The sequence below is a fragment of the Chiloscyllium punctatum genome, chromosome 15 (assembly GCF_047496795.1).
Source record: "Chiloscyllium punctatum isolate Juve2018m chromosome 15, sChiPun1.3, whole genome shotgun sequence".
Taxonomy (NCBI): Eukaryota; Metazoa; Chordata; class Chondrichthyes; order Orectolobiformes; family Hemiscylliidae; genus Chiloscyllium; species Chiloscyllium punctatum.
In genome coordinates, this window is record NC_092753.1 from 79,567,392 (window position 1) to 79,593,942 (window position 26,551).

Consider the following 26,551-nt stretch of genomic DNA (forward strand, 5'->3'; position numbering starts at 1 on the left):
GAGAGAAGATTTAGAAAAAAAGACAATAGGACAGATTTAGTGTGCACTTGCACTTCTATCCACCTGACACTTATGAAATCATTGCTCTGCTTTACTGTCGAATGAAAAACAAAAGCAAGCACTGCACACAAACTATTTTATACTACAACTGTTGTTAATAGGATGAAATATTATCCAATATAAAATGAGCATGTTTTTTCCCCCCCATTTTAGATTTTCTTTTGAAAACCTAATTAATTGGACACTATTTCTGGCTTATTTTTTAAACTAGGCAGTGTTTGGACAAAATGTTGCAACTTTCAATTTCGACAGTAATTTTTCTATAGGTCCTTTACTAGTATTTATGTCCCTTGATTGTCTTTTAGTTCTGAAAAGGGATCACTGCACCCAACAGGTTTTAACTCTTTTGTTCCAATGGTGAAACCAGTCCTAAGGTTTCTTCAGCAATTTCTGTTTTTGTTTGATGTCCCAGCATATGCAGTTCATTTTTTTTAAACATCCTTGCCCCCAATTAAATAATTATTTGAACATACCTTCTGCATTCCAAGCCATGCAGTCTATACTTCCCTCCTTAAATTACTGCCACTCCATTTCCCTCTCATCCTTTTAAGCCTCACCTTTTTTGATTAAAGATTTAGTCAATGTTCCTAATTATGCACTTATCACCACAACTTTGTTCAACTTCTAGCTGCTGCTGAGTGCCTTGCTGTGGTACATATTTGCGTTATCAATTGAATATTTGTGTGCTAAATGTGATTAGTTAGAATGCTTTATGCATCTCAATTTGCCATTATTTTGCATACATTCCTTTATTGATTGAAACAAAATGAAGCAATCTCGGTGAAGTCTGGCCTGTGATTTACCTCCATTATGGGCCTATTAGTATTTTGATATTGGTATACCAAGGACAACTGCAATACAAGACAACTCAATCATGAGACTAAAGAAGCCGAGTTAGCTCTGTAATGCTTAAGAATGAAAGCAGATAGAGGAACTGTCGTCGTCAAATAGCTCAGCGTCTGCTCGGCCATTCAATTAGATCACAAATGACGATTTACCCTCAAAGCCTGTTCCCTGCACTACCCCTACTTTCAGATATTAATGACACTGAGGGAAATCTATTAATTTCTGTCTTCAGCAGGCTAAAGCATTAAAAACTGGACAGTGCTGGAGTCAAGACTTCAAAAGGTTACACCACCTTCCAAGTTAACAAATTCCTCACCTCAGTCTTAAATGATCTATCAGACCCGAAGAACCAAGTGGTCTACTCCTGCCCCTATTTTCTACTACTTATTCTGAAAGTAATCCACTGGCTCTCAAGACTTACCAACCAAGGGAAACATCCCATCTGCATCCAACCAGCTACATCCTAAAAACTTAAGCTTCAATTAGATCACTTCTTGCTCTTCAAAACTGTAGAAAATATAGGCCCAGTTTCCTCAACCTCTCTTCAGGAATCAAAATTTATTCAAAAACTGAAATCAGGACCAGATTGCAAGAATGCAAAGAAGCTATGGTATTATACAGGCTGGGCCATTGAAAATAATGGCAAATTGAGATGCATAAACCATTGAAATTAATGTCTAATATGCAAATATTCAATTCAAAATGTTAGGTAATAATACAGCAAGATTTTCAACAGCTGTCAGAAGTCAAGCAAAAATGAATGAGGAAACAAAGATATTAGGAGCATCAACCAAATGTTTTGTCAAAAGAAAGTGGGTCTTAAAAAAGGTAAATGAAAAGCAGTAATTTAAAAAGTAATTCAAAGGAGGTGGATGCAGAACAATGGACTTCAATTGTAGAAGGTATGTTCAAACAGTGATTAAATTAGGGGCTATGATACCACAAGAGGATTAGAGTTGAATAGAGAGTTTCAACTAGATTGCAGGACCTGAAAAAAATGGAGGGAGGAATCTAAACGTAAAAGAGGATTAGAACTTTACAGTGGATGAATTAGGGAAAGGCACTTTGACCAGCAAAAGAGACTGATGTGGGGTTTCAATAAGTGGAAGTTCAGGAAAGATGGAGGATCCACCAAGAGAACCTGCAAGTTTTTTTTACTTGAGAAGAGTGGGAAGGAGGCAGTGTGTAGTTTTTTTAATGATGAATGAATGCAGAGTTGAATTCAGTTTAAGATGAAATAGGACTTCCCCACCACAATCTAATGTTTAATCACAGGAATCTTTAGCTGACTCAAGTTTAGATATTGGGCAGACATTGACAAGTGGCTGTAGTTTTAAAAGTAGAGCTAAAGTAAAACTGGTTGATGCTGCTATACACTGGTACCTGATCCATGACAATGGATAATATAGTCATGGGCAGAATATAATGAGGAAAATAACAGAGCATCAATCATGGGTGAACAAGCCACCATTGTTGAAAATTCTCTGTCTAAAGTTAGCGGAAATTAAAATAAGTCAGAGTAATCCATGTGAAATGGAGAACAGTAGGAAGCAGGCAACCCTGTCAAATGGTGAACAACAATGTTTATCAAATTCAAGAGACAACAGAATGCCATTTTAACTTTTTTTAAAATGATTTTAATAAATGACGGGGACAGAAATGGGACAAAATTCTTTAGCATGAATCTATACAAACATTAGAGGCAATAAGACATTCAAGAACTTCAGCAAAAAAGAAACTAAAAAAAAAGGACTAAAGTAGATAAATGATAAACACACTTGCGCAATTTATATTTGGTTTTAAAGAAGCCTGGCATTTTAAAAACTGCCAATAAAAAATTAACAAATGAAGTCCTTGCAGATCCAATGCTGAGAAGGAAATTGCCAGAGCAGTCATGACAGCAGAAAAACCATGGAACTAAGGAGAAAATATGCTTCAACAAATTAAATTATTCAAGGTACTGGCAAGTTCTAATCTGACTTTCATTTTCTCTTTAAGCAATCCTACAGTGGAACTAAGGTTTTAAATGTTTTATAACCTAAATTTAGTATATTTGCTGCATACCTCAATTTTACATAAAATAATCCAAACATGTTGTGGAAAGAACTTGTTTGAGCAACAAGCATTGTTACTCATGAAAATGTCATTTCCAATGTTGCATTGAATTTGTATATTAAACATCCTTGTTGTTCAATTGATGGTCAATAACATTTGATGGTACCAAATCCCCAAATGGGACCAACCATCACTCACTGTTTTTTAAAATATTCTTGGTTTACCCTGCATGCATTGTTTCCATGATCATATGACCACATGATTTAAATAAAGTGCAGAAACTAAAAATCATACTTGTACTTCCAAAATTCATCTGTTATGAACAAAACTGCTGACTAGCCTTTGCAATCTAATTTTCTACCGCATCTGAAGATTTGATTTATTGTCCCATGTACCAATAGTGAAAAGTATTGTTTTGCTTGCTCTCCTTAAATCAAACCTTAAGTACATCAGGGTAATAACAGAATATTACAACTACAGAGAAGGCACAGAGAAAGCTTAGTTCTTATGACAGATCTATTCATAAAGATGGTAACAGCAGGAAGACATTATTCTTGAATTTGTGTTTTCAAACTTTGGTACCTTCTTCCCAAAGGCAGAAAGAGGGTGGAGAGTATAACCTGAGTGGGAGGGATCTTTGATTATGTTGGCTGCTTTCTCGAGGCATCGGGAAGACTTTATGGAATCAATGGAAGGCTGGTTTGTGTGATGAACTTTGCATTAAGTAGTCTTTAAAATTACACCTCTTTGATAAAGAGTGGATACAATGGCAAATGCCCTTCTCCATGAGAGAAAGCAAACTAGTAGCAAATAATAGGAAAAGAGATGTTTTCTACACAAGAAAGTTGTAAGAATATTGAACTGGTTAACAGAGGAGATTCCAGACACATATTTGTGTAAATGGCAAATAGATGCTCAAAGCGACACAAGACAAACATTTCAGGAAAATGAACAGATCACTTTTGCCCAAATTCTGGGTCAGAAACCCAAATGGAGTTGAAGGAACTACAAAATCAGAGGGCAAACTTCACTTTTTTTCTTAACCCAAGAGCGTTCCCTAGACTAGTACAAAGACCTAAACACTGACACAGGCAGCATCTAGCTTTCCTTTTCCCCTACTTTGCTCACTCTCACTGGATCATGGGCTCATGTACATAGTCACAAACAAGAATATTATGCACTGCAACACATGCTGAGCTTGGTTAAAATGTTGCATGTTTAGTTCATCCCTTGAATTAATATAAAAGCAAACTTGTTCAGAACAGTACTGTTTCACTCAAAGCCCAGCCCAACCATAAATCCAGCAGTGATGCATCTGCTGAACTGTGGTGAGAGTTAAACTACATCTCCCTGGTGCTGCAGAATGACTTTGGATCCAGCAACAACTGGCTCAAGAACTTCTCTGTACTTCTGCTGGCTCCTGGTCAAAGTCCATGAGTGGTTCAAATAAAGAATTGGACATGTGAGAAAATAATGTATCATTTTCACAAGGTATTTAAAAGTTTTAAACTTCTAATGTAAAGTAATATAATAAATTAACTTTAAAGATTATATAACAAAACATACTACACTGCTTTTCAGTTCTGTTTTTGTAGATATTTAGAGTCATTACACATTATACTGAAATTTAATGAAAAGTAGTCGTTTTGTTTCTGCTGGAAAACATGATCACCTCAGTAAATTTAGACAAGGAACAATTGGAGGGATTGTGTGGAGCAAAACCTGACACAGATGATTAAGCCAAATGTTTTTTTCCACACCGTTTACGGCATGCAATCCAATGAAGAATGAACAGTATCACTAGACAAGCAAAATATTCCTTTTACAACTTTTATTAGTTATTTTGTTAAGTACATAAAATACTTTAAAAAGTACAAGTTACACAAGTACAGGTAAAAACAATATTTTCCTTGGTTAAGGCTAATTGACTTATATAGTTTGTGAATTACATAATCATAGGCTTCTTACAGATGGACAAAAAAAATCTAAAACCAAATTGAATTCCTTTCTAATTATCCTGCAAGAATAAAACTGCATCATTTCATCTAACTTGGTGTTTTAAACTTCTTCATTGTTTATATGACTCCCATATTATAAAACAAACCACCACTTCCTAATGACATAACAAACCCTGCATTACTGTTTCTACACATAAAATGCATAAAACTTCAACAAATAAATCTGGATGAACTCGACAAGGAAGACTGTATTCCCTGCAAGACTTTTCAATTACAATGTTTAACCCTGCTGCAGCTATAGATTGGTTGGGTTAACAAACATTTTAAACCTTGTCCCAGCTGCTTCACCACCACTCTGGAATCACGTGATGTTGGAGGCTGAATGAATAGTTTCAAAATAAAAATCTATTTGGTACATCCTGTCAGACAGCGTCAACTTTAAAAATCCATCTAAGTTAGAGATGAATTCAGCAATAATCTAGACTCTAACATTAACTATCACTGTCAAATATTCTCATTTGTATACATTTGACTGGATGTTAAATGTTTCTGAATCAAAGACATACATCTTAATTTCCAAATCAAAGCACTTAAAACCCCCCACCTAAATGTTTTATAGCAATTTACAAGATTAAACTAAACAAAGTTTTGGATTTTCAAATCATTGTGATACAAATTAACATTGAACGGTCCTGGTCTATAACCTTTAAATTCATTTCACTTTGAAGAACAAATTTTGAACCAGAATCCCCTACCCTATATTTCCTATACAGGTATTAATGGCCAAACAGGTGACAGCAAAATATAGTTTCAAAGCATAGCTAGCAACTGCTGTCAAACAAAAGTCTGAAGAATTCACTTGGTATTTTCAACACCAATAGGAATCAGGAGAATGTTCTAGAGTTGATAAAATGTGTAGCTGAAAAGGCACAGCAGGTCCGACAGCATAAGAGGAATAGGAAAGTCGACATTTTAAGTCGGGACTCTTCATCAGAGCATCAATGTTCTAGAGTTGCCTGAAATACTTACTGGTCATGTATGCCAGGATAATTTTTACAAATCCAGTATGTGAAGAATAATTAATACAGAAATTCCTATTACAGCTTCAACATGTAAGCTTTCAACTTTCTATTGCAATTTTCAAATCTAATGGAGCAGACCTGGTAAGGTTTACAATATTAATGATGTTATGTCAGGGGATCAAATCAGTTTTTAAAATTGCATAATTTCTAATAAGTCATGTCACTTGTGTAACAGGTGGTTTGTTTTCTTGGTCACACTTAAAAAATGGGTGGTTTTGTTTAGAAAGATGTAAAAAGATGGAATGCCTACAATTGGAATTATTTCTCTAATTGCAGTTTATATTTGGTAAGCCAAAATTGACAGAGGCAGACATGGTTCCGGGTAGCTGGGAAACAATCCACTATCACTACAAACTTGAGCCATGTATCCAACATCTTTTGAAAGTCTTGCTTTATGGTTCTATCATGGCAGTACTGCCAATTAGAATAGCTTCAAGTCATCACACTCACTTTACAATTTGCGAACTATCCAAACGGATTAATGAAGATTAATCAGCTTGGATAGATCACAACTAAACAAGATTATCCAAATTTTAAATTAGTTTTGGTAATCTGTTAAAGCAAAATTGAAATCGTGGATAAAAGTTAATATTCTCTAATCAACTACACAAGTGCAACATAGAATATTAAAATCTGAATCACTATACCTTTCAATCACCTGAAATAACAAAACACCACAAATGATTAGGAATGAAACAGGATCTATTTAAAGCTGATTCATTATTCCAAACATAAGTTGGGCTCTGCATCCTTTAAGCACTCACGAAAAAGCAATTCAAATCTGCATGTTTATAAACTCTTTCCTAAAAATATCTTATTGTCCCTGATTTACAGCCTTCTTTTGTTTTAAAGTTTTATTCTATTTATACAATTGAACTATAAATTTAAAATGCTCATTTTTCAATACCCCATTTTCTGTATTCCCTCTAACAAAAGCATGCGTACTTTCATACATGTTCTCGGTAACCGCTGCATTGCGCCAGGATCAACGACCATAAAAAATACCAAAAAAAGTTTTAGCACAATGCTTCAACATTAAACTTCTCACACAAAGCAGCACAATTAAGTAGCCGAACCAAGAGATTCAAAAATGGACAGATTTCAAAGGATCTGAAAACAATAATTTGCAACTTTGTCCAGTCCCAGCATTTCAACTGACCAGTTTATTGTGCTACATTTTCTAATCTCCTTTACAATTTGAATTCTGAAAAAGTAGTCCTGTTTTTTTCTGAGAACAGTTTGTTGGAACAACTCCTTGCCTCTTGCTTTCCTTTGGATTTTTCTCAATATTATTATTATAAATGCCATTCTTTCAATAGGACAGCAACTTCAAATTTAGTAAGTGAGGGCATGTATATAGCTCTCCTGACATCAGGACAGTTTGCTTCAAGAAAACTAACACGGTAATTCCTTTCACAATGCCTCAGAGATCATCAGCTTAAATTTATTTGTAAAAACCTGTAGCAGAATTTCACCTGAAACCTTTGACTACAAACATCAATATTCAATACCTCCAATTCACTGGCTAAAGTCATTTCGGAATTACTTTCCAGCCAATAAATACTTCAAGTACTGGTCCTTCTTCAATAAAATGGAAAGCTAATTTATGAAAAGAACACTGCAGGTTTGTCTAAAATTTAGACAAGAATGTAAGGATACACAAATGGGAAAAATCGAAAGGAAAATAAGCAATAAATAAACATCAAAACAGATTTCATCTTGTATTTATCTATTCTAATTAGATCCATACTATGAATTATGACGCGGAATACAAACTCAGTACTGTTTGATAAATGTTACACAGTATAAAATTTATAAACTTGCAAATTGCAGCCAATAATGAAAAAAAAAGGGACAGCTGGAAACTGGGAAGCCTTCAGAAATGAGATAATGAGTGTCCAGAGACAGTACATTCCAGTTATAGTGAAAGGAAAGGCTGGTAGGTGTAGGGAATGCTGGATGACTAGAGAAATTGAGGGTTTGGTTAAGAAAAAGGAAACATATGTCAGGTATAGACAGGATAGATCGAATAAATCCTTAGCTGTGTATAAAGGAGTATACTTAAGAGGGAAATCAGGAGGGCAAAAAGGGGACATGAGACAGCTTTGGCAAATAGGGTTAAGAAGAATCCATAGGTTTTACAAATACATTAAGGGCAAAAGGGTAACTAGGGAGAGAATTAGGCCCCCTCAAAGGTCAGCAAGGCAGTCTTTGTGTGGAGGCGCAGGAAGTGGGGGGAGATACTAAACGAGTACTTTGCATCAGTATTTACTGTGGAAAAGGACATGGAACACAGAATGTAAGGAAATAGATGGTGACATCTTGAAAAATATCCATATTACAGAGGAGGAAGTGCCGAGAACTGTGGAGGAAGCTAGGGAAGTGATTGCTGGGCCCCTCGCTGAGATATTTATATCATCGACTGTCACAGGTGAGGTGCCGGAAGACTGGAGGTTGGCAAACGTGGTGTCACTATTTAAGAAAGGTGGCAAGGACAAACCAGGGAACTACATACCAGTAAGCCTGATGTCGGTGGTGGACAAGTTGTTGGAGGGAATCCTGAAACAGGATGTACATGTATTTGGAAAGCCAAGGACCGATTAGGGGTAGTCAGCATGGCTTTGTGCATGGGAAATAAATGTCTCACAAACTTGACTGAGTTCTTTGAAGAAAAATAGAGGGGTCGTACATCAGGTATACCTTACATGCGGATCAATGGTCGGCACAACACCGTGGGGTGAAGGGCCAGTTCTGTGTTGTACTGTTCTATGTTCTAAGTAACAAAGAGGATTGATGAGGGCAGAGCAGTAGACGTGACCTATCTGGACTTCAGTAAGGTGTTCTAGGAGAAAGTGAGGACTGCAGATGCTGGAGACCAGAGTCAAAAAGTGTGGTGCTGGAAAAGCGCAGCAGGCCAAGCAGCATCCGAGGAGCAGGAGAATCGACGTTTCAGGCATAAGCCCTTTTCATTCCTGAAGAAGGGCTTATGCCCGAAATGGTCGATTCACCTGCTCCTTGGATGCTGCTTGGCCTGCTGCGCTTTTCCAGCACCACACTGACTTCAGTAAGGTGCTCGACAAGGTTCCCCTGGGGACTGGTTAGTAAAGTTAGATCCCAAGCAATACAGGGAGAACTAGCCATTTGGATACAGAACTGGCTTGAATGTAGAAGACAGAGGGTAGTGGTGGAGGGTTGTTTTTCAGACTGGAGGCCTGTGACCAGTGGAGTGCCACAAGAATCAGTGCTGGGTCCACTACTTTTCATTATTTATATAAATGATTTGGAAATGAACATCTAAGCTATAAGTTAGTAAGTTTGCAGATGAGACCAAAATTGGAGGTGTAGCGAACAGTGAAGAAGGTTACCTCAGTTTACAATGGGATCTCAATTAGATGGGCCAATGGGCTAAGGAGTGGCAGATGGAGTTTAATTTAGATAAATGCGAGGTGCTGCATTTTGGGAAAGCAAATCTTAGCAGGACTTATACACTTAATGGTAAGGTCCTAGGGAGTGTTGCTGAACAAAGAGACCTTGGAGTGCAGGTTCATAGCTCCTTGAACATACAGTCAACAGGTAGATAGGACAGTGAAGGCGGCGTTTGGTACATTTTCCTTTATTGGTCAGAGTATGGAGTACAGGACATTGGTTAGGCCACTTTTGGAATACTGCGCACAATTAGGGTTTCCTTCCTTTTGGAAGAATGTGGTAAAACTTCAAAGGATACAGAGAACATTTACAAGGATGTTGTCAGGGTAGGAGAGTTTGAGCTATAGGGAGTGGTGGAATAAGCTGGAGCTGTTTCCCCTGGAACATCGGAGGCTGAGGGGTGACCTTGTAGAGGTTTATAAAGTCATGAGGGGCTTGGATAGGGTAAATAGACAAGGGTGGGGGAGTCAGAACTAGAGGACATAGGTTTAGGGTAAGAGGGGAAAGATATTATTTTTTTAAAAAAAAGACCGAAGGGACAACTTTTTCACGCAGAGGGTGGTGCATGTGTGGAATGGGCTGCCATAGGAAGTGGTGGAGGCTGATACAATTGCAACATTTAAAAGGCATCTGAATGGGTATATGAATAGGAAGGGTTTGAAGGGATATGGGCCGGATGCTGGCAGATGTGACTAGATTGGGGTGGGATATCTGGTTGGCATGGACGAATTGGACTGAAGGGTCTGTTTCAGTGCTCCATAAAGTGTATTAACTAACGCAATATCCATTCAACTAAACAGACAGTGAAAAGCATGACTTGTTTAAATAAACTGATTCTTCACTTTGAAAATGTAGTATTACAGGTACAGTAAAAATGTACAAGATGTTCATGTGTCACAAAATCATATCAGGCTCTATACACAAGTTCCATAGCTGTGCATTCCTCTCCCAAAAATTACATAGGCCACAGAAAAAAAATTTACATACAATGCTCAAGGAAAAATACTTCATTTGTAGAATTTGTTTCTGCACTTATTAAGCATTTCCCAAGTTAAAATTTGGAATTAAGAGCATCTGCCTTGAATTGTTAAACCATTCTGCATCGGAGTTAAAAGTTAGTTCTTGGGTAAGCACTTTTTATGTTTAAACTTTTGCAATTGGTCAACAGCACGTAAAGAAAAGTGAAGTAGATCAAGATGATCACTTGCAGTGGGTTCCTTTCCCAACTGAGAGTGCTGGTAGTTTGGATTTGAATATGTAATTAGGAAACTAGACACTAACTCATATCAATGGAGGAATGTCATGCTACATGAAAGAGAGCTTGGCACAAATTTTTTTCATACAGACATAAAATCAATTTGTCGACATACAAATTATTGTTCTCTCCTCATGACTGTTTTATTTAAAGAATTTCTTACAATAACCTGCACTTGTGTTTTGATGCAATATAAACAGCTCATTCAAAAGGATTCAAAAATCAAACTTTAGAATAAAATTGTAATTTTAAAAGCAAAATGACTGAGGAGAAAATAAGCACAGAAACATAGGAAACCAAAAAGCAAGTGTGGTGGGAGAAAAACAGCTCTACAAGGATATTGGAATGGTAAAGCAGCTAACATTTTTCAAAAAAAAACTTAGGCATCTTATTAGTTCAGGTTTAGTAAAGAGAATATTGACACCTAAAATTAACTTGGGAACATGTACGTGTCTGATTCCCCTCCATCCAATCATTATGCTCTACAAAGTTTTAAAATTTCATGAGTTAAAAATATAGAATGGGGCTGGGGGAGGGGTTAAGAGCCAATTATGTTAACATAACAGTTTAATTATCACACCAACCCTACTTGATCCACATAAGCTAAAAGAATTTAAATTGCCACAATGCATATAGTTATCACTGAATACAACCAAAAGCAGACACTTACCTAATAAAGAAATAATACTTCTTATTTGATTTAGGCCAAAACAGGACTAACTTTACGAGGGTTAACAGGCTGATCATAACTATTACACATTAGCAAAACTTTTCATAATTTAAAATGTTAAGACTATGATCCTTGTGTTGGCCTACATGCTCAATGAATTTCTTGGAGTGCAGAAATTATAACAAATTGATTTAACATATACAGCACAATTATATACTGGAAAAACAGGTATCCATCTGCTAAATACAAAGTAATTGGCTCAACCTCCCTGCCCATTCCAGGAAATTCGTGATCCTATTGTGAAAGATGATGTTCAACACAACTCAACTCCCACAGGGTGAATTAGAGATGTGAAGAAAGAAAACCTATTCCAAGACCACTGCTGCACACCTTTTGCCAGCTAACTCTGTGGAAGAGATCTGGAAGGAGGTCACCATCATCCAAAGACTACTGGGCAGCAAGTGTGGGAACAGGTGAATTGAGGATGGCGATAATTATGAGGGAAAAATAGTTAGGAGTGCAAAATTGAAGTGCTCTTACTTCTTATAAAATATTAAGTGAAGTAATTAATTCAGTCCATTCAACTACTTTTGGGGCAAAAATATTTAAGTGCTCAGACATTTATAAGCATTTTATGATCAACAGATTAAAATTTCCCTTCTCCCATTTACCATTTGATGATGTATTTGGGCAGAAAAATAACTTTAAAATAAATATTTCAAAGAATTTTTTTTTAATAAAATCAGTTGTAGCTTATCGTTCACAGAATAATTGCCAGAAAAGAAACAAAGTCATCTACTACATAAAAAATATTTAGTGACAAATTGTAAACCCCAAAATTAAGTTGGCCACGGACTTAATTCCAAAGGTTACAATATTTATTTTTCAGCCACGGATTCACATACTTAGCATAGTTTACTGGTCAGGAGACACTCTGATAACCCATAAGATACCAGTGAGCCTCAATTGTGGACAGAGGTATATTGAACCATACAGTGACTTCATAACTGAATTTAATCTTGGTCCTCGTCAGAAACTCACATGCACATTCTCAACAGCAGCTGCTAAACACCAGAGCCTAAACTACAATGTAGTTTGCCCCACCTTAATATAAGGCACTTTGGCTAATTTTACCATATATGTTCTGCATCACGAAATCAGACTGGGCAGAGTGAAATGGACTTCTAGCTAACCTCCCTCCCTCACCGTTTTTACCATAACTTATTTATAAAGTTATCTACCTGTGCCAAAAAAGGAAATTTAAAAGAAAATACTTCAAAAACAAAAAAAAATTACTTAAAATTTTCAGGCTGATTTTACAAAGAGAAATAAAGGTACATGGATATGCCACAAGATAATACAAATAGAAGTCCAATATTTAACAATACTTTAATCTTCTGACTTTCTTGTAGCATTTGTATGCAAATCATTTCATCTTCTACAGAAACTCTTGCTACTGGATTCTTCACATCATAATTTTTTAGTCCACAAAGGCAGTCGAAAAATTTCCACCATTTGTTTCTTTCCAGTTCTGGTTCCTCTTTGGTTTCTGGGTCCACAACAACTGTTTGTCCATTTGTGTAATGATCATTCACTGTTTGTCCCTCTGAGATGACCGCCGAATTCAAAGATTTGGAATCATCGCTTTCGGGTGTTAAAAGAACTAATTCGATTCCATCGGTGTCCTTTTTATGAGCACTTGTGGTATGGCCATTGCATTCAGCTATAGTTTGATCTGTTAATTTATCACATTCTTCTTTTTGAGAGCTTTTTATAGTGTCCAAGTCTTTTAATGCCCAGAACATGGTACTAGAAGTAAATGTCCTGGGAAGAGCAGGAGTCAGCAGACTTACTACAATGGCTGTAATGACAGTGGTCCAAAACAGAAAAGTTGACACGTACATGTAGTGAATATTTCTGATAAAACTTGGTCTGGTATCAACTTGGTCACAGTCTGGTGCTTGATAAATAAAAGCAAGAATCAAGCGTATAATTCCCAAAATGGATCCAACCAAACCTCCATAGAAAGCGCCCTTCTCATTGCAGCGCTTCCAGAAAATACCAAGAAGGAAGAGGGCTGCTACTGGTGGAGTGAGATAGTTTGCAACCTCTTGAATGTAAAGATACATTTGGCCTCCCTGCATCTCTACAATTACAGGAACCCAGGCAATGCTTACAGCTACCATGAAGACAACAAACAGACGACCTACTATCATCAGTTCACGAGAGCTGGCAGCCTTTCGAAGATGTTTGTAAATATCCAGGGTAAATATGGTGCTGGCACTATTGAATATAGAATCCAAATCACTCATTAAAGCTGCTATCATGACTGACATCATTAGGCCACGAAGGCCTGCAGGCAAGATTCCCAATACTAGTCGTGGATAGGCAATGTTTGAGCAACCTGCTCTGCTACCACATACTTGCATACAATGTTCTGGATTAATGCAAATAACCTCATCAGTAAAGAGAACTCTGGAAATCATACCAGGTACGACTATGATAAACATGGGCAAGAGTTTCAGAAAACCAGCCATTAGGGTAGCTCCTTTGGCATGAGCTATGTTCTTTGCTGCCAAGACACGCTGCACAATGACTTGATCAGCACACCAATACCAAGCAGAGACTGGCGTTTGACCAAACAGGAAGCCAGGCCAAGGAATATCCTCATCAGTTGGCTCACGTAACATCTTGAGAGCATCATCTTTTGGGTGAATGCGGCAAGTGTTTGTAGAACTTAGGTTGAAGGAGGCTAGAACCGTTGTAACATTTGGTGAGGCCAACATGTATCTCTGTTTCAATTCCTCAAAGCCTCCCACCTTGACCATTCCAACAACCATCAATGTTAAAGCTCCACCAATCATAAGAATTGCTTGTAGGGCATCTGTGTAGATGACGGCCACAAGTCCGCCTGTAACAGTTAACACTGCAGTCAACCCAATCAAGATGATGATAGAGAGATATAGGTCCCAGCCGAGTGAGGCCCGGATAAACAATGCACCAGCGTACAGGTCAACAGAAAGCTTTGTGAAAACATACAATGTCAAAAACAATAAAGCAAAATAGACTTTTATTCTGTTACCACCGTAACGTTTTGAAAGGTATTGCGGCATGGTGAACACACCAGACCTGATGTAGACAGGGATGAAAACCCAACCTAGTAACTGTAAAAGCAACACTGCATTGAACTCCCAAGCTCCTACTGCAAATCCACTGGCAGCTCCAGATCCTGCTAACCCAATAAAGTGTTCACTGCCAATATTGCTCACAAACAATGAAGCACCTATTGCTATCCAGGTCATGGTGCGTCCTGCAAGAAAGTATCCACTCACAGTACTTCTGTTGGACTTCCACATTGCAAAAAAACCAATGCACATTACAAGGACAAAATAAAGTGCTACAACAGCTAGATCAGCTGGTTCCATAAAGCCAAACATTTTTATAAAATGTTTGAGATTCAATTAACAGAATAAGATATCCAATGACCGGGCACGTTAAGATTGCTAATGAAGTAGGGGAAAAAAAACTGTATGGAGTGATAAATATTTGTCCTTTGGTTTGCTGCCTTGGTTGAAACTGTAGGATTCCAGTTGTCAGGTACTGGGATGCCAAATACTATTTATCTTGTTTACTTCACTTCTGACTATTTCTCATGCTCTTTTTAGTAGCATTCCTCAAGACTGTCACAGCTTAATTTGTTGGTGTTGAATTTCTTAGCTGTTGCTGACAGGTCTAGTAAGGCCTAGAGTTACACTCCTGCAAGACAGCAAAGACAAAAGACAAAAGAGGATATTAGAATTGCACTTTTTAAATCAACTTCAATTCTGAAAAAAAACATGATGCAAATTTTCTCAAAGGCTAAAAATTAATATATGCTAGTTAGCATGTCAAAAGATCAGATTTCTATTATAATAAGAAAAAGGCAGAAGAGGTGACTGCAGAATTGTGATCAATATTACTGATCACTAACTCCATCAACTCCATAAGCCAACCTTGCACATGAATCAGGGGATGTGAGGGCAAGCATTCTCAAGTGGCATAATTAAAGTGAGATCAGATAGAAAAATCAAAAGAAATGGAAGTACATAGATGGCAATTTGAAGGTATATTATTTTTATACAAAACAAACTAAGTGGTACCAATCCCATACTCACAAGTACCACAAACGTGGGCTATGGAAGCTCCAATATAATTAGTTTGTTTTGGGAAAACGTTAAAGGCATTTTCAGCAAACCATTGGCTCCTGAAGCATGCTCTTTAAATGCAACAAATTTGATCCATACAATTCCTCAACACCAAATTCAGGTGAACTTACCAGTGTGGATTTAGTGGAAAGTTGTAGAGATTGACATGCATGGAGCAATCATGTGAAGCAGTCCATAATCAATGCATAGGAATAAAAAAGTCAAAACATTCAAAAAGGTAGTTTGATGCCAGACGTTTGAAAACTAACAAGTTAAGTCAGAAAGTGTAACATTAAAAAAAAAAGTCCTTCTTTATAATAAAAAAAGTTTCATTGGTGGCAGGTGGATACATACCACTAAATAAATTTTTAAAGATCTTATGAACACATTAATTGCTGAAACTGCTCAAACAGAAAGAAAAATATATGGTACTGGACAAATATATGTGGGGGAAATTAAGTAATTAATCTGTTTTGCCTCTCTAAAAGACCATGGATTTTCAGCCCATAATAATTCTGGAGCATTTCAGGAAGTAAAGATTTTTTTAAAAACACACAAAAAGTAAGAAGCTTATATTTAGCATTGTAAGGCCTTTCACAAGCATTAAACTGTTAAATACTCAGTATCTTGATAAAAATAATTGAATGCCATGTACAGCTGACATCTGTGACACCAGAAACTACTTAAATTTAGGCTGACTCTGCAAAACAAAGTTTAACACACAAGTCAAAAATATGGTAAGTGGCTGTATCTTAAAACTGAAAACAAGGTTACAAATAAAAGAGTCAAGTAGAAATCTGAAGAAAAAAGTGGGAAAAGATGTCACCCTGATCAATGCATTTATAACACGGTAGTAGAGAGGCAAAAAAAAAGGAAGCTCATTGATTGCTAACAGGGAAATGGAATGGAAATTTGTACTGTGATGCAACAGTCAACATTTAATCCCAGAGCTGCAATAAATTAGCCAAGATAATAAATTATCCAACAGTTCGGGTACTACAGTTAACCTCAATGTCCTTGACCTTTGGTAGGGTGCAGAAGAAAAGCAATGAACCAGAATTCCAATTCCTGATAATCATTATTTAATGATCCCATGTTAAAAAAAATGTGGAAGTTCAATAGGAGGCAAGATGAAGTCAGCAATTGATTCAGCAGAGATGACACCCTAGATAGCAATCAGAAAACAGTTGGTTTGCGTCCTTGCCCCCACCTTGACAACATGGAAGCCAACTGTAGTGCATCACCCTCACCCGAAATAAAAGGAGTGACTCAGAGACCAACGATCTGGAAACTTGCAAGCTGTACAGTTCAGAACATCTTGAATTCACCAAGTCAAGAATCAACTCTATAATCTTAATATGATGTAGCCAATTACAAATAGGATGATTATATGAATTAAGGTTGCTTCAAAATATTTTAAAGGAGGTAATAAAAAAATGTTGTGGTAATTATATAGTAGATACTTAGATATAAAAACCTCAACATTTCAAAGTGCATTTGTAATAAAAGTTTACTATAACTGAATGTACTAGTAAATGGTTAGAAGATATATCTACTCACGTATGCAGAAAGGAGAAACCACGGGTTTTCCAAAAGATTTGCACTTGAGGTTCACGTGAAGCACATGAATGGTGCAGGTATCCTAAGCTTACAGCTGCACTGTAAGTACCATTGACAGCAATGCACCTTTAACAGAAGTGCTGGAGTAATTGCATTCAAAAGGCTAAATGATCCAATACTACCATCAAATCTAGCGAACATATCATAGCTCTATTTTATAGTTTTCTACATAGTTATAGTCACACCCTTATAGTTAAAGGACAGAACCATGCATTAAATTGTAACTTACACACCAAATTTCAGAATTTCTCCCTAATCACTATTTACATTTGTATCCTTAAAATATATTGCTATCAGTACTTTGGAATGTTAGTTCAAAATTTTCAAACTGTAGCCAATCTCGACTCTGAGAACATCGCTGTATAAGATTATTTCTTTTTTCAAAATGGCTATATGGTTGGCGATAAATCAATCCCCTACCATACATCTCCAGTTCATAGTTATGGAGTGTATACAAACTTTATGACATTCTGCTATTGCACTGTATATTTTATTGCACATGTTTCCAGCAATTTATATTGCTAATTCTTTAATACAAGACACACGAATAATAATTGTGCATTAAATTCCAATAGTACATCAACAACATGTTGCACAAAACTGGCAAAATTTTAAAACATTTAGATTTGATACTAGAAAGTTTGTTTCATCCTCCACTGTTTATCAAACTTTTTAGGGTCCTTTGCACATTCCTCAACACCAAAAAAATGCTGTCTATATTTTGCAATTCGGATAATAGTGAGGCTTGGCACTCACCAGTATAAAAAGGAGTAAAGCAGACAGCCACTTCCATATCCACACGTGCAAGTTGCTTAATAACAACATAGGTAACTGGGCTACCTTTTTCCTGGCTTTTCTACAATGATACAATGGTATCTGGCCAAGGGATTCATCATTCAAAAAGTTGTGGTACTTACCCAGTATACATAACATTTTCCATTCAAGTGCAATTGTTTTTAAAAGAAGATGTGGAGTCTCATTCCGTGAGATTTTCTTAAAAACTCCAAAATTAGGTAAAAGTTTGTTTTCACTTTTTCTTTCTGTCCCGTCACCTCTTTTTCAATTTCATCTTTTTAAGAAAGTTTACTGGAGTGCTGAGATCAATGTTGGGCACCACTTTAGGAAGAGCACAAGAGCTTTGAAGAGTGTGAAGAGATTTGCTGGAATGGCACCCAAGATACAGAAATTCAATTACGTAGGGAAACAGGGATTATTGTCCTTCGAGAACAGACAGATAAACATAGACTTGAACGGGTCTTCAAAATTAAAATAATTATTTGGGGAGAAAATCAGTAACTAGAAGAAACAGACTTATAAAAAGTGAAAAAGAATCAGAAGGTCAAAGAACTACTATGAAAATTAAGATTAGAGTACACATTGAGGAAGGATGGTAGAAGCAGCAATGTGCAAAAGGAAGTTGGATCAGCATTTGAATAAAAATAAAGATCATATGATCATAAATAGTAATGAAATGAGACGAACAAAGTAATTCTTTCGTGGACAAAATAAGCTGAATGACAACCTTCTCTTGTACAGACACTTCGATGTCGGAGGTAGCTGGATTGAACCCAGACCTTTTGACCAAGATGTCAGGGCACTACCACTGTACCACCTCTCTCTCTCTCTCCCCCCCCCCACCCCACCCATTCCTGATGCGATGTTATAATCTCAGACAGAGTGCACAACTGCTCAAAAATAACTTCAATTTCTTCCATCTATTTCAATGATACAGTAGAGAGACTTTTCAGTCCTTCAAAAGTGCTTTCTTAGAATTATTTTCAATAGCTTGCTTTTACTTCATTATTTGGCTTCTCCATCTTTACCAAACTAAACAGAAGATTAATATAATCTAAAAAGTCATCCTAAGAACTATGGTGCCCGTATTAAACATCTCACTTTTCCCATAAATCAAAATTTGTTGAAAGACTCAAATACCTTGGTCAGAAAAGGAAATTCTTGCACATGCTCGGGCAGCCTATGAGAAAAAAGCTCATTATCAGATAGGTGCTAATTTCTTAACTTAATATTTCTAGTTGGTCAATGGATGGTGATTTATCACTTCAATGATTACTTAAAAATTCCAAATATACAATTTTAAATATTCTAATTTATCTCTACATTCTTCTTAAATTTAAACCAAAGGCCCATTGTACGCATTCTGGACTTTATCAGTTCCAAAGGCTTCCAAATCTATTAGATACTTTACAATTTCTTCCCATCACTACAACTTTTATCCACCCAATTCCACCCTTTTTACAGCCATCTCACCTATAAAATCTGTTTCCTTTAAATAACTATGGAATTTGATTGACCTGTTTCCTACTTTGACCGTATCACACAATATCAGCTTTGTTCCTAAGTATTGGTTTCTCAATTTTAAAAAGCTGACTGCCAAATAATTAAAAAACTAAAAATTTTTAGAAAACTTGAGAACTATTTTCCCAGCTTGAAATCCCCACTGTATGGAAATGTTATATTTTAACAATTATATTCTATCACATATACCATCTAGGAAATGCAGTTAAACTGCACACAGTTGCAGTGTGCCAAGCTCACCTACCTGCAGTACTGCAGCAGATATTGCAGACAGAATGTCAACACTTATGCAATAAAGCAATAGCCAAGTTAAAGTTCCATAAGTATTTTGTCCTCTCATAAATAGTCCCTTGCCAGGCAGGTCTTCCTGATAACTCAAAATTGATTAGTAAGCATTCCTTGCCCATTCAAACTATGACAACACTTTAGCAATAATTGTCTATATCTTTCATCATTACCAGAACCCACTGCTTTACTGATGTGGAAGTCAGAAAACACTAATACAACTAGGAAGCAACCAAGAATGAAATGACAAATCAGTACCGTAGTAGAAGTTAAAAAAAAGTCATCTCACGTATGCCATGAAATATTTAGTTAATCTTTAATAATGTTCCTAAGCTAATAGGGATTTTGCAAAAATACATATCCAGTCTCAATGGATTTATTTCTACGGCTCTAGGTGAGTGTTACTCACGCTAGTGAAGATAGATAATAAAGAAAGCCACAAGTAGTACTGTTGGAGAACATAGAAGATAACAAGCAAAATATTCAATGACAGTACCTTATAGTTAACCATAACATATCTTTATACTACAAATGTAGCATAGAGTTCATCCTACATACTACAAAAGCTTTTACATTTATTAGGTTCTATAAAATGCTCTCCAGTTCTATAAAACCTAAACCAACAGAAATACAGTCACTAGAGAATATAGAATTCTAATTTAAATTAGAATTCTATGTGCCATTTTTAATTCTGACCAGGTTGTGTTCTTCCAGATTCTCATTACTTGTGAAGACAAATAGCATTATTGTTCTATTCAAATTAGAAATAAGTTTATGTTTGTTATGAGAAGTTAATGAAAGCAGCAATTTATTAATTACATGAATGTTTTAATTGAACTATTGCTTTTAGTAATTCCCAAGTTTCAATGCAGTTTTTAAGCCTTGGAAATTAAAGAAACAGGTTCTCAACTTATTGAATCTCTCTTTGAGCTACTTACAAGATTACATTATAAAATTGGGAGCTTGTCACCATATTCAGCAAGATGGAATGGATACCTGTCCAGCCTATGCAGAGAATTATCAAATTCTCATGCATTGTGACAGAAAAAACAGTAAATACACCTCCCACCCCATTCCAAGAATTATAGTTTTGACTCCAACCCAGCTCTCAACTTTATTGTGCATTGGAATTTTCAGCACTTGTTAACAGTCTTACTAAAAACAACTTAATTGATATCAAATCTAATTTCCTATACTCAAAAGGAGGGATCACAGATGGAAGCAAGAGTACAAAACAAAAGCGAGAATATATCTTAAAATGATGAGAATCGAGGAACTGTAGGAGGCCAGAGTTTTAGGAGTCAAGTACCACAAACCATAAAAAGCCAGTACATGTATAGGAAAAGTAAAAGGGGGTTTGCCTGGACCTCATGGGGATTACAGGACAGTGGTAAAGAAGTTATTATTTAGCTTTATAATGCTTTCAACAGTACTCCAGTAAATACAGGAGCTTAGTTGGTTTAAAAAAAACAAGAGCAGATTGCATTAACTTGGTACATATTCACTTGTATTGAAGACTGAGGGTCAAACAACACATTTTAAAATATGTTAAAAGGATTTAATAGAGGATTACGTTTCTCCACATACATCCAAACTGAGGGAGAATAGCAAGGAAATGATCTTTAAATTGAGTTGGGTGTTCAAGAACAAAAATGAGAAAAAAGGTAGTAGAAATCTACTACCACCTTGGGACAAACACAGTTTTAAGATTAGCAGACAGATTTTTTTGTTAGATGAAATATTGTGAAAAGATGGTTAAATGGAACTGAAGCGCAGATCAGCCCAAGTTAAGAGCAATATTTTTGCTTAGTTTTAAGATTAATTTCTGAAGCTCAATATCTTAACTGGAATAATACATATTTACTGTGCAGAAGACTTGGATGAGTGGAAAACAGATGCACCAAAAATGTTCTCTCATGAATGTGGTAGTTATTTAAAAGAAAACTGTAATCCCTCCAGTCCAGAAATGTACTGCTCAGAAGCCAGTTATGTTCAGCATCCACATCATTTTAGTACACTACTGCAGTAACAGAACATTGAAGATCTATATAACATCTATATAAAAAATATTTTTATAATTACTTTATGTTTCAGGTAGTTATATCTAGTGTTTGCTGATTCACACACAATTAACTTCATTCAGCAACCATGCCAACCATTTTGTAGTGTAAATTTCTGTATTTGTTCGAAATTTGATAATCTTTCATTTGCCCCGATGATAGCAAGACAAAAAGCTTCATCCACATGACTTCTTTTCAGTGATATTCTATAATCCAGAAAATTCCAAAACCTAGAAATAAACTGGTCCCAAGTATTCTGAACTGGGGAGGTTACTGTACATTAAAATGCAAACAGTGAACCTTGAGGTAACAGATCTACTTATTTCCTATTCAAATATGTTAACATAAAAGGAATATAATATTAAGTAGCTTTCTTTTCCGACTAGATTTAATGCAACAATAACAACTTACAGCCCACATTAAATATCAGAGTAAACGGTTTTAAAAACTTGCCAACTCATGCAGCATGCACCTGTTCAAAGATTGCAAGTAAAAGGAGAGTAGATTCCTACTCAAAGAATTGATTCTAGTGCTGTCAAAATATTATTTTTTGAAATCATCACCTCATATAAACTTAGAACCCCAAAAGGCTTTTTTTTGGCAGGTGTACCAACGCATGACAGCATGAAGGAACCAAGTTTTATAGTGAAAAGTCAGATTGACTTACCAAGCGATTAATACAAAACAATTAGAGTAAAAGTAGGCTTTTGGGGACATCTATGCAGTCAACTCTCCAAAATTAAAGTCAGCAACTCTTGTAACAAAGTGACAAATTTACCTTCATAACTACTATATACCACAGATTAGAAGTTTGTTTCGCAGATCTATTTTGGAAAGTGTCCAGCATCATAACTTTCCAAATAATTTAGCAGTTTCAGTCACTAGCTGCAAAATGCAATTCATAACATGGACTGTAGACTTTACTGATTAAAATTGGAGGCTAAAATTCTTCAAATCAATGTCAAGTTGGTTTTAAAACTGTAAATGAATGTGAAACACGTTCTTTGGTTTTTAAATCCCACTGATACTCAACTCGTTCATGATTTATAGACATTGGATGGATTGTGCCAAGATGAAAAAGATCAAGGTTCCACCATAGGTAATCACTAATTAACCTACCTTCTGCACAGCAACAAGATAAAAACTCAACTGTAAACCAAAAGTTTATCACAACAGGGAAAGCTAGAGCTGTAGAAGCAAGATTGCATAGTTGACCCAACACATTATTCCAAATAGTTTTAAACACCTTTATTTAATTACTAAATACTTCTTACACTACATAATTGCACAACTAAATTAACTGTTGGCATTAGTTAGACTAGGAGAAGACTAAGTATCATTATCCCGTTGATTTTGCCCTCTTCATTGTTAATATGATTTGATTGTAAATTTGTAAGATATAACAATATAACGCGAACAGATTAACTCAACGTCTAACATTACTGAATAACTATAGTCAACTTAAAAGTCAGTATTTCACGCGTTTAAATGCATTGCAGAAAGATACCCATCTACAGTTCTCATTTTATTCCGTTAACCAAAGAACCGTTAAGTATGGAGCAGTCCTAAACTTCTGTTCAGGGAGTTGGGGGGGGGGGGGGGGCAGTGTTTCATCCAAACGTCTCCAAAACCCTAACAAACCAGACTTGGCCAGGTAGGGGGCACTGATTTGAAAAAAGGTGCGGTGGTCAGCTTTAGTTTTCATTCTCCAAACAGCCGAAGCCCAGCCGGCTTCTTCAACTAACGTTTCTCTCGCTCTCAGCGACTCTCTCCAGAAAAATCAGCAAACCCACAGCACCGCTCGCTGGCACGAAGGTAGAGTCGGGCCTCAAAAAAAACCAATCAACTCTTTGATTAGAAGAGAGAACAAAACGCACTATCCTGACACCAGGTGAATTAAAACATTTTTTGTTGTTTTTTTTAAAAAAGAAAATAGGTAATGGTAGAGGAGGAAATCACTGTCGTTTCCCGCCAGCCTGGTTAATGGGGATTTCCACCACGTCGCTGGTTTGCCCATGAAGCGGGAAGATGGCGACTGTTTTATTTCACTCGTTCTTTCTTTTCGTTTTTGTTTTGGTCAACACTCACCCGCTGCATAGTCTTCAGAATCAATGCAAGCTCATATCTGGGCATGTTGTTATGATCCTGCGGCGATTATTCTCCCGCGTGTTCGTTTATATGGAGATTTGGCCTCCCGTTTCCCCGCCTCTAAAGCAGTTTCTTCCAGTCCCTGTCCCCTCCAGCTGAGCACCATGGGCCCACTGCCTCTTAAAGGCGCACACACCCACACAATCTTAAAGGTGCAGGCGCCATTCTTTGCTGATCTTTTCCCCGCTTTGAAAATTGATTTTTGGCGAACATTATTTGTGCAAACACAGGCAAGCTCAAGTAACCCAATTAAATGGCAATTCTTCTGAAGGAAAGGAAGACTTACATTTACGTAGCACCTTTTACCAACAACCCAGGTTCTCAAAGACCTTAAATTTACAGCTAATGAACTATTATTGATGTGTAGTCACTGCGCTATTGTAATGACAGAACGGTTATATACAGAAAACATCCACAAACATCAAAATGACCACATAATCGGCCTTTGTGATGTTACAGAATCATGCACTGTTACAACATAGGAGGTTCTGCAGTTGTCGCGTCTGTGCTAGTTCTCTGCACGCCCAACTCATCTTGTCCCATTTTCCTGTTTTCCCCAGCCTTGCAAATATCTCTTCACCAAATGATTAAAATCTCCTTTCAAAGCCACATGTGAATCTTCTAGTGCCACTCTCACAATCTGTATAGTGCATTCTAGATCCTATACCCTCAGTGAGTTTTTAAAAAGCCTTTCCTCATGCCCATTGCTTCTTACGCTGATCTCTTTCCTTTGTTTCTTAATCCCTGCATTAATAGGAACAGTTTCTTATAATCTACTTTGTCCAGGTTCCTTAAGATTTTTAATAGTTCTATCAAATCTCCTCGCAGCCTTGTTTTCTCTAAAGAGCACATTCCCACATTCTCCAATCTATCCACGTAACCCAAGTTCCTCATCCCTGAAACTGCTGCCTTTTCGAAGTCTTCTCTAATTCGCGTCACTCTTAATGCGTGGTGCCTAGTACTGGACACAATACTCCAGTTGTGATTAAATAAATCTAAACAGACTTATCATAATTTTCTTGCTTTTGTACGCTATGTCCCTATTTTAAATTAACTCTATTGATTGCTCTCTCAACTTGCCCTACGACTTTAATGACACACCTTTGCCCTTGGCTAACTTTGACAATCATACTCTTGATTTTCTAATGTTTTTCCTTATCCTTGCTAATAAAATGAATCAAATGTTCATTCAGGAATAAATATTTGCAAGGTGCTGAAGAAAGTTCCCTGGCTCTTCTTTGAAACAGTGCTATGGGATCTTTTCAATCCCCCTGAGAGACATCACCTTATTTTAACATCTCACTGGAAGACTGCATTTCCAGTATGCATTTTCCTTTCAAAGGAGGTTGCACCAAAGACCATCCCTGACGCTAGTTTAAAAGGATATTATTCACAATACTTACCTTTCATTCTTGATAACTGCAAAAGATGCTTTGCAACGAAATATCAGTTTGACATTTTCTCTCTTGAACAGCAAACGTATCAAAGTTGCCCTTGAGATATGGTACTGCATCTGATTTATTGTAGATATTAGGAAGGGAGTTTCAGGATTTTGACTGTGACACGGAATTAAAGTGCTGTTCATTCAATGTTAAGGTGACAAATAGCTTGGGATAGAACTTGCAGATGGTGGGTTGAAGGCTGTCTAAGAATCTTTAGTGAATTTCTGCGGTGCATCTTGTAGATGGTACGTACATTGTTGCTTTGGGGCATGGGTAGTGGAAGGACTAGATGTTTGTGGATATGATAGCAATTAAGCAGGCTGCTTTGGCCTGTCTGGTTCTTCATATTGCTGAATCTGCATCATCCAGGCAAGTGAGAAGTATTTTATCACACTCTGACCTGTTCCTTACAGATGTTGAACAAGCTTTCAGGAGTTAGCAGGTGACTTACTGGCTGCAGGATTCCTAGCCTCTGACCTACAGTACTTATACTGCTAGTTCAGTTCTGGTCAGTAGATATTCCAAAGATGTTGATAGTAGGGGAATTCAATAATGGCTAGAATGAAACGGGATGATGATTGGATTCCCTCTTGTTGGAGATGGTCATTCACACCACACAAGTGCCAGGTAATGTTACTTGAAACTTGTCTGTTCAAGCTTAGCCAGTTATTGCTGCATTTGGGCATGACTGCTTCAGTATCTGAGAAGTTTTAAATGATGTTGACCATTATCCAACATCTTGACTTCTGATTTTATGATGAAGGGAAGGTCAGTAATGAAGCAGAGAAGTTGGGACAGTACCTTGAGAACGAGAGATTACTTTGCCAGGATATATGGTTGGCCATTTAGGACTGAAATGTAAGAATCTTCTTTACCCATAACCCGAGGACAGTCAATACTTAGACATTGAATATGTTTAAGGCTGTAATCAATAGATTTTTTGAACTCTGAGGGAATCAAGGGGGATTGAGGTTGGGCAGAAATCTGGAATTGAAGTTGACAATCAACCATGGTCTTAATGAACTATGGATCAGGCTCAAAGTACTGTATAGTTTCCTTTGTTCTTATCACCCTCATATTATTTGTGCAAAGATATAACAGTGTGAAACATGTGCTTTGCTGCTGGCGTGTATCATCATTGTTT

At 36.7% G+C, this 26,551-nt stretch overlaps 3 protein-coding genes across 6 annotated transcripts in view; 1 reads left to right on the top strand and 2 right to left on the bottom strand.

The window, feature by feature from the left end:
• mrps6 (mitochondrial ribosomal protein S6) overlaps positions 1-24,053 on the bottom strand; it is an 88,262-nt gene extending 64,209 nt beyond the window's left edge. The window contains exon 1 of one of the 2 annotated variants that reach the window (XM_072585573.1): positions 23,906-24,053. In XM_072585573.1, coding sequence (XP_072441674.1) covers positions 23,906-23,950 — 45 coding nt within the window. In that variant the 5' untranslated portion in view covers positions 23,951-24,053. Of the gene's footprint in view, positions 1-22,595; positions 22,698-23,905 lie in introns of those variants that run through there. The other variant, XM_072585572.1, reaches the window with a different exon arrangement.
• Positions 12,069-24,026, bottom strand: LOC140486435 (sodium/myo-inositol cotransporter-like). Of its 3 annotated transcripts, none has more exons than XM_072585567.1 (2): positions 23,906-24,026; positions 12,069-15,108 (listed from the first exon to the last, which is right to left on the bottom strand). In XM_072585567.1, the coding sequence occupies exon 2, from the start codon at positions 14,787-14,789 to the stop codon at positions 12,669-12,671; it is 2,121 nt and encodes a 706-aa protein (XP_072441668.1). In that variant the 5' UTR covers positions 14,790-15,108; positions 23,906-24,026; the 3' UTR covers positions 12,069-12,668. The 3 variants fall into 3 exon arrangements, with proteins under 3 accessions (XP_072441668.1, XP_072441669.1, XP_072441667.1); XM_072585568.1 differs by lacking the exon at positions 23,906-24,026 and adding an exon at positions 17,097-18,772; XM_072585566.1 differs by lacking the exon at positions 23,906-24,026 and adding an exon at positions 15,668-18,772.
• atp5po (ATP synthase peripheral stalk subunit OSCP) overlaps positions 23,690-26,551 on the top strand; it is a 48,239-nt gene continuing 45,377 nt past the window's right edge. The window contains exon 1 of the mRNA XM_072585571.1: positions 23,690-23,708. The gene's annotated coding sequence lies outside the window, so the exon portion shown is untranslated. The remainder of the gene's footprint in view (positions 23,709-26,551) is intronic.

Excerpts from the sequence above, each read along its gene's own strand:
- LOC140486435 (XM_072585567.1), bottom strand. The coding sequence starts at position 14,789 with ATGTTTGGCTTTATGGAACCAGCTGATCTAGCTGTTGTAGCACTTTAT.